The following is an 8167-nucleotide window of genomic DNA, read 5'->3' on the forward strand; positions in this document are numbered from 1 at the left end:
AGCTGCTCTATGGTCACCCCGTCCGAGGACCTCTAATCCTGGTCAAAAATGGCTGGAAGACAGCCCACCGGAACCCTCCCCAAGATGTATTCCGATACATCCTGGCCCTAAGGAATCAGACTCGGAAATTCAGGGAACTTGCTGAGGCAAACCTAGAAGCCAGCCAGGAAGAAATGAAACGCTGCTATGACCAGAATGCCACTCTAGTAGAATTTCAGCCTGGTCAGCAGGTGTGGGTGATGGCCCCGGCGGAACGTTGTGCTCTCCAGGACAAGTGGACATGTCCCTCCAAAGTAATGGAGTGCAAGAGCCAGGTCACCTACCTAGTGGAAGTACAGTCTCCAAGGAACCCTTTAAGGGTCTTCCATGTGACCCGCCTCATGCCCCACTTTGAGCGGTCTGAGGTGAGCATGCTCCTAGCCACCGATGATAGAGTAGAAGAGGAAACTGAGCCTCTACCCGATCTCCTGTGTGCTAAGGAAAAGGATGGCTCCATGGAGGGCAGGTGGTGCCCCTCCAACCCAAGATCGACGCCATCCTGGCTTGGGAACCCCCCACAACCCAGACAGAGGAGAGGGCTTTCCTAGGCCTCACCGGTTATTACCGGTTATTCATCAAGGGGTATGGCAGCATGGTGGGACCGCTGACATAATTGACCTCTAAGAAACAGCCTAAGAAGGTGCACTGGACCCCCACCTGTCGGAAAGCTTTTGACACTTTGAAGACAGCCATGTGCACAGCCCCAGTACTCCAGGCCCCTGACTACTCCTGGGAATTTGTTGTCCAGACCGACGCCTCAGAGCATGGCATAGTGGCAGTTCTATCACAGCTGAATGAGGAGGGCCTAGACCAGCCAGTAGCATTAGGTTAATTCCCAGGGAACAAAGATGGAGCACCATCGAGCGTGAGGCCTTTGCGGTGGTGTGGGCCCTGAAGAAACTGAGGCCCTACCTGTTCGGAACTCACTTCCGGGTCCAAACCGACGACAGGCCCCTCAGATAGTTAATGCAGATGAGGGGGGAGAATCCAAAGCTGTTGCGGTGGTCCATTTTCCTCCAGGGGATGAACTTCACCGTAGAACACCGCCCTGGTACCAACCACGCCAATGCTGATGGTCTGTCCGCCTTAGTGAAGAGAACTCCCAAGGGGATGGGTAGTTCTCCATACCTTTCAGCTGGGGGGGACGCGTGTTAGACCTAGCTTCCTTGGCATGAGTCTCCTTACATCCACTCCCCTAAGCCTCCCACGTGCATGACCCACTCTTGAGGCTAGACACCCCCATGCCCCCAACAGTAGCCCCGTGCGAGGCCCCCCTAATGTAACCCTAGCCTCTGACCTCACAGGTCCCCCATGACCCCGGGGAAATAACAGAAACCCCAGTGTAGAACCCCCGATCCCCCGGATTAATGAAGCCTAGTCATAGAGCAGAATGATCGAATGCCCAGTTTAGAAATCACCCTTTCCCTAAGACCCCTGACTCCATAGACCCCACGCAGGGCCCCGAACCGAGGGAAACCTGGATGCCGAATGCACCATGCCAGGCTGTCTCCCCCTGCCTGAGGGTAGGGAGCCTCTCCCAAGTGAGGGGGGTGGAGTAGTTTTGATCATACATCCTGCCTCCCCCAAGGATGGCCCCGCTCCCTGCCGGTCGTCTGGGAACCCTGCGGCAAGACTTCAAAGGATCGAGGTGCCAGCAGGCAGGAATCCCCCACAATCAGCGCCGGGGCACCAGGGAACCACCTGCGAGATCTCAGGACTTCAAAGAGAAAAGGACTATAACTGGCGACCCTTTCTGCTACAGGGGGTTGTCGTTTTTCTTTCGTCCGAGAGAGCCCTGTTGACATGGTCACGGCTCGTCCGACTTGGATCCTAAGTACGCTTCACCCCTGGCACCCAGATAGCCCTGCTGATGCTGTTAAGGCTCGACTCGACCCCCAAGTATGTCCCGTTACCCCCAAATGGAGCGCTGCTGACTTGGTCGCGGCTCCACTCACCCCTAAGGACGTTCCACTTTCAACTGCTCGAGCCCTTCTGACCTGGTCGCGGCCCGAGCCGGATGCTGGTACATCCCGAACCAACGCGGCTCAAGAAGTGCGAGCCGTACACCTGGTACGTCCCGTACCCGCAGCACCACAGAACTAACGCGGCTCAAGGACTGCGAGCCGAACACCCGGTACATCCTTTACCCACACTACCAAAGAATCAACGCGGCTCGAAGTGCAAGCTGTACACCTGGTATGTCCTGTACCCGCAGCACCAAAGAATCAACGCAGCTCGAGGAGTGTGAGTTGAGCACCCGGTACATCCCGTACCCGCAGCACCAAAAAATCTACACGGCTCGAGGAGTGCCAGCCAAGCACCCGCACGTTCTGTACCCGCATCACCGTATCACGTAGCTCGAGGATTGAGAGCCGTACGCCTGGAACGCCCCGCATCCGCAGTCCAGTAGTCCCCATGTGGCTCGAGGATTGAGACCTGGCCGCCAGGTACGCTTCGTACCTCCCGCCGCAACGTCACCGCTACTCTTCACGGTTTCCCAGAACCGGCCCGGACGCTGTGTACCTCATGCCCGTGGACTCGTGACCACCTCCCTTGTGGGACTGTGAGTACTGGGAACACCTCTACGACTAAACCAGATCGAACTGTCCCTTAAGTCACTACGTGCCTGGGGATGCCCCTACCGCCCACCTGACAGTATGGTGTACTCCTTGACCTTGCGAATCTGATGACAATTGTTATATAAAGAACCCTTTATTCGTACAACCAACTGGTGTGGTGTCCCTTTGTAGTGTGGTGAGACCTTACTGTGCACGATCATAAATGCATAACCCTCCCATCTGAGGGTCAGACTAAAACGCTCAGCAATGTTCCTGGAGGAGGTGGGTCCCTGTGTGGTCAGAAGTATCTACCTCTACCACCCAGAAACTCCCAATTCCAACAGCTGGCTGCAGACCTCAATGATTGGCTGATGTGCTGTTGGTGGTGCTGTGATTGGATGTCTTCTCAGCTGTACTTCTCTGTTTCAGGTCCGGTGACTCTGGATCCTGGCACTGCCAATCCCCACCTCATCGTGTCGGCGGATGGAAGAAGCGTCAGCTATGGAGGCACCGCTCAGGATCTGTCCTATAATCCACAAGCATTTGAGTTTTTCCCCTTTGTGCTGGGGAGACAGAGACTCAACTCAGGAAGACATTACTGGGAAGTCAGGGTTGGTGACAAGACCCGCTGGAGTCTGGGGGTGTGCGATGAGTCTGTGAGACGGAAGAGTGAGGAAACAGCATCACTGGACCAGGGATACTGGATGGTGTCTCTTCTGGATGGTGCATACTTGGCTTCCACCGCCCCCCTCTGGACCACACTGAGGCCATGCCAGCCTCTCAGGGCAGTAGGCATCTTTGTGGACTATGAGGCTGGCAAGCTCTTGATGTATAATGTGCAGGATAGATCTCTGCTCTTCACCTTCTCTGGGTGCTCCTTTCCCCCTGTCCTGCGCCCGTTCTTCTGTCCATGGAACAAAGATAAAGGCAAAAATGTGGCCGCATTGTGCATCCTCTCAATGACGCAGCACGTTTGAGAGTCACATTTGGGGACAATGGGAAGCGACAAAAAAATATTGGGGTCCTAAGTCTTGGTCCTGAGTTGAGAGAAAGAATTTCAGGGAAGAGGGATAGTTGGGGGAAGAGAAGTTCCTATTTGTTTTTTGTGTTCTCTGTCTTGTGTTGTGAGGCTTCACTGCCAGATGACTGAGAACAGATAGTTATCAATAAATTAATAGTAAGGGAAAGTACAAGTGAAATTCAGACAAAACCCTGATATTTAACACAACATTGTATAAGTCATATTAAATGGACATAAACAGACACAACTTCCAACATAGCTCAGCCCGTTCTTCTTACCTGATCATTGGACTTGGGACCTTGCAGGCCCCAGGGAAGAGCGCATTTTTCCCACACTCCTGTCTGTTTCTCTTTATTCTGTATATCTAACAGGAGACACTTACGCACCAGTAACTCAGTCTAAGTGTGATATGCCAATTACGCCTTCCGCATTTAGGTTTCCTACTGACTCTCCTTACTCTTCTCAGTTGACAGCGGGTGAGGATACAGGATTTCTTATTCTGATGCCCTTCGTATCTGACAGCAGGTGAGGGTACAGGATGTGCACTTTGAATGCCCTACACTTGTGGCAGCAGGTGAGGGTACAGGATGTCTTCTTCTGATGTCCTTCGCATGTGATAGCAGGTGAGGGTACATGATGAGTACTTCTGTTTTGATGGCGCTTAGTTGTAGGCAGCTGTCTTTATCCATTTGGCGACGGCTTCCATGCCTTTTTGAAAGTTGTGTCTGGCGGTGTTGGGTTCGTTGCATAGGGAGAGGATGAGTTGGGCGTCGTCTGCGTTTGACACAATATTGAGTCTGTAGGTTCTGGTGATGGGGGCGAGCAAAGCCATATAGATGTTGAAGAGTTTAGGGCTGAGGGAGGACCCCTGGGGGACTCTGCAGGGGGTTGGTGTAGGGTCTGAGAGGAAAGGGGGGAGTCTGACCCGCTGCGTTCTGCTGGAGAGGAAGGAGCGGATCCAGTTGAAAGCTGTCTTGGATCCCTGCGTCGTGGGCTCTGCATATTAGGGTACGGTAAGAGACTGTGTCGAACAGCTGAGAGATTGTGGAGGATGAGGGCTGCTGTTTCTCCTTTGTCCAGTAGGATGCAGATGTCGTCTGTTGCGGCGAGGAGGGCAGTTTCCGTACTGTGGTTTTTTTCTGAATCCAGATTGGGAGGAGTCGAGGATGTTGTGCTCTTAGATAAATTTAGCCAATTGGCTGTTGATGGCCTTCTCTATGACTTTCGATGGGAAAGGGGAGCAGGGAGATGGGTCTGTAGTTTGTGAGGTTGGTGGGGTCTGCCGAGGGTTTATTCAGAAGGGGGTTGATCTCGGCGTGTTTCCAGTCATCAGGGAATGATGCGGTTGCCAGGGAGTGGTTGATGGTGTGGCAGAGCATGGGTGCGATAGTGCCAGCAGCTCTGTTGAAAATGTGGTGGTGGCAGGGGTCCGTGGGGGCCCCGCAGTGGATTTACTTCATTGTCTTCAGTGTGTCTTCGGTGGTGAGGGTGGTCCAGTTGTTGATCGCTGGCTTCAGGATCTCGGGGGTGGTTGGTGAGTGTTCAGTGTGTTGATTGTCTTCCTCGAAGTTGTCGTAGATGCTCTTGATTTTGTGGTGGAAAAAGGTGCTGAGTTTGGCGCAGAGGTCTTGTGAGGGAGGGATGTTGGTGGACTCGCTGGTGGGTTGGGCAAACTCTTTGATGATGTTGAAGAGTTCTTTGCTGTTTTGTGCATGAGTGGAGATTCTGTCTTCAATCGCTTTTTTCCTCGTATTTTTGATGAATTGGGGGTGGGCGGGTGAGGGTACAGGATGTCTTCTGATGTCTTTAGCATGTGACAGCGGGCGAGGGCACAGGATGTCTCCTCGGATGTCCTTCGCATGTGACCTTTGGATATTTCATAAGTGGGCCCTGGGGGATAAGAAATTGATGCAAAGTGCCACTTTGTGATCAAGAAAATGAGATTTCGCTCTCTTTGAAGCAATGCGCTACAATCAAACTGAAGTGTCAAAGATGTGTTTCCCTTCTGAAAGTCATTATAACATCTGTGATTCAGTAAACAAGTGTTTTCTTATGTAAATTGTGTCATATTGTGGTAATGACATGTAATATGAAATTTGCAATGTGTTTTTGGGTACAGTTGCTCTATTAATGTATTATTTGAATGCATTATTGTCCCTGAGTTGGCATTAATTTATTGATGCCATGCTGATGAAAATAATTGTGTCCAACAAAACATCTTATTTAGATGAAGTGTAATAAAAAATGCACAAAATGCAAAAAAACAGGTTGTCTATTTTCAGTCAAATTCGGTTGGCTAAAGGCCCTGTTGGGGACTCAGGTAAAAGCTGTGGTATAAAGTAAGGTTTGAGAAATGTCTCTTTCCCTCACTCTCCCTACTCTTGTGTGAAAACCTGGGTGTTGTTGCAGTCCTCCCCCCCCCACACACACAGACACTTTTAACCTGTTTTTTTATGCAACTTTGACTGCGGTGTACTGGGCCCCTGCTAATCAGGTCCCCAGTAACAGTGTTCTTTCCATAAAACTGTACCACTATTGACAACACTTCAGTTGCCCCTGCAAGTCCCTAATAATAAATGGTACCCCTGGTGCCTGGGGCATGGGTATTGAAGAGGGTCCTCTGAGCTGCAGCACTGCTTGTGCCACCCCAGGGACCCCTCACCAAGGCCATGCCCTCTGCCATTGCAAGCTGCGTATCTTTGTGAAGAGAAATCTTAAGAGTCAACATGGCAGACAGTCTTGTGTGCCATGCCTTCCATACACTGCATGAGGTAGGTATCGGTAAGTCACCCCTACTGCAGGCCATGAGCCCTAAGGCTGGGTGCACATATTCAATGTGTGGGCATACCTTCATGAGCAGATATGCCTCTACAATCTCCAGTCCTTTCTGAGATATTGTAATTGCCGAAGGAAGCCATGAAGAGTACATGGTAACAAATATCTTGTCTTAATAAATCCTCACTGATGGCAGTGGCGGTTGTATGAATACATTCACACAGGAGACCCTTTAGAGGGTTCCATGAACCTACCAAGCATTGGTGTGATTATTGACTTGTTCACGCCTACCTGACACTTCCTGACATGTTTACGCCAGCCTTAGGGCATGTGTGTGTGCAACATATGTGCACAGATCAATTTCCGGGGTTGAACAGGGTGTCACCCTTGCACCCTTGAAATTGCATGAGCAATTTGTGAGTACCTACTGGTACTCGCAAATTGCTCATGCAATCTCCAATTGATTCCTATGGGCCCATAGGAACGAATGGGACAGCATTCCTTAACACCTTGGCTGCTATGGATTTTCCCCTCCTGTGCTGTTACTCCTGCATTCCCATTGTTTCATGACGAGCTCAACTCGTCATGAGCACACGACCAGTGTACTGCATGACGAGCTGAGCTCGTCATGAGCAGCGAAGGGGTTAATTGCGACTAGCGATGTGCGAGTAGCAATTAAGGAATGTTTAGGGATTGCTATTTTTATAGCGATTCCAACATGCATAGGCTTTTGCGATTCCTAAATAGCGATTCCTTAAAAATCGGTATTTAGGAATAGCAAAAGCCTAAGTTGATGCATGTGCCAGACTATTCCTTAGTCTAGAGCGCCCTCCAGTGCAAGTCGATTTAACAACTTGCGCTGTGAAAACCACGATGTAACCATAGCACGTTGTTATGGTTGCGTGGTGTAGGATGTTTCCCATCTAAGGGTGCCTAAGTAGAGTTTGATCAAAATCTGGGGTTAAAGGAGAAAAGGTTGTCAGATTTTTCTTCTAAGATTGTTACTTTATAGGCTGAAATGAAATGAAACACCAGCATTTGTAAAGCACACAGCTACCTCCGGAGAGGTGTCCTGGTGCTGGGGGCCGTTGGTAAGATTAAGCTGGGCCAGGGAGCCTGACTCCGGACCACTGGGTTCACGGTTCGATCCCCGGTGGCAGGTTAGCCCAGCTGGGTGCTGGGCTAAATTGCTGCCGGGGATCGAACCGTGAACACAGTGGTCCGGAGTCAGGCTCCCTGGCCGCTGTGCCACACCTCTTCCACTGAAATGGCCAATCTGTAGAATTCTTTCTCTTTGGGGTCTAGTTGATGCGCCATTTCCTTTCTAGCCTTCGGCAGCTTTGTCCTTATAGTCTAAGTTTTCATTGAACCAAGGTTCTTAGGGCAAGGCTCTATGATTTGTATATACTTTAAGCGGGGCAAGACGGTTTACGGTTGGAGTCAATCCACGGATGGTAATTACTGGTAGATGTGATTAGATCTGCATTCGTTTGAGGATTTGATTTGACTAAGGATGTTTTTAACAAATGAGAGTCGCTCTTATGTCAAGGTCAGTGGTATATCCAAGATAGCGGGACGATGGAATGACGACTATTAGCTGAAAGTTTCAAATGAAACTTGACAGCGAGTTGATCCAAAATATAAGACGAAGGGCCAGATGTAAGACGCTTGCATTTTTGACCCATAAATTGTGTCACTTTGCAACTTGCAATTTGCAACTTGTAAAATGCAATGTACAACAGTGTCTCAGACTCTTAATAGGGTCGCAAAGTGC

The 8167-nt window shown here is 50.4% G+C and overlaps 1 protein-coding gene across 1 annotated transcript in view; it reads left to right on the forward strand.

Annotated features, from left to right (window-relative positions):
• Window positions 1-5873, forward strand: part of LOC147668722 (E3 ubiquitin-protein ligase TRIM11-like) — a 193275-nt gene extending 187402 nt beyond the window's left edge. The window contains exon 8 of the mRNA XM_086948473.1: window positions 3027-5873. Coding sequence (XP_086804599.1) covers window positions 3027-3574 — 548 coding nt within the window. The 3' untranslated portion in view covers window positions 3575-5873. The remainder of the gene's footprint in view (window positions 1-3026) is intronic.
• Window positions 5874-8167: the final 2294 nt, after the last annotated feature.

Source organism: Lissotriton vulgaris, unplaced genomic scaffold (genome assembly GCF_964263255.1).
Source record: "Lissotriton vulgaris unplaced genomic scaffold, aLisVul1.2 SCAFFOLD_494, whole genome shotgun sequence".
In the NCBI taxonomy this organism is placed as follows: Eukaryota; Metazoa; Chordata; class Amphibia; order Caudata; family Salamandridae; genus Lissotriton; species Lissotriton vulgaris.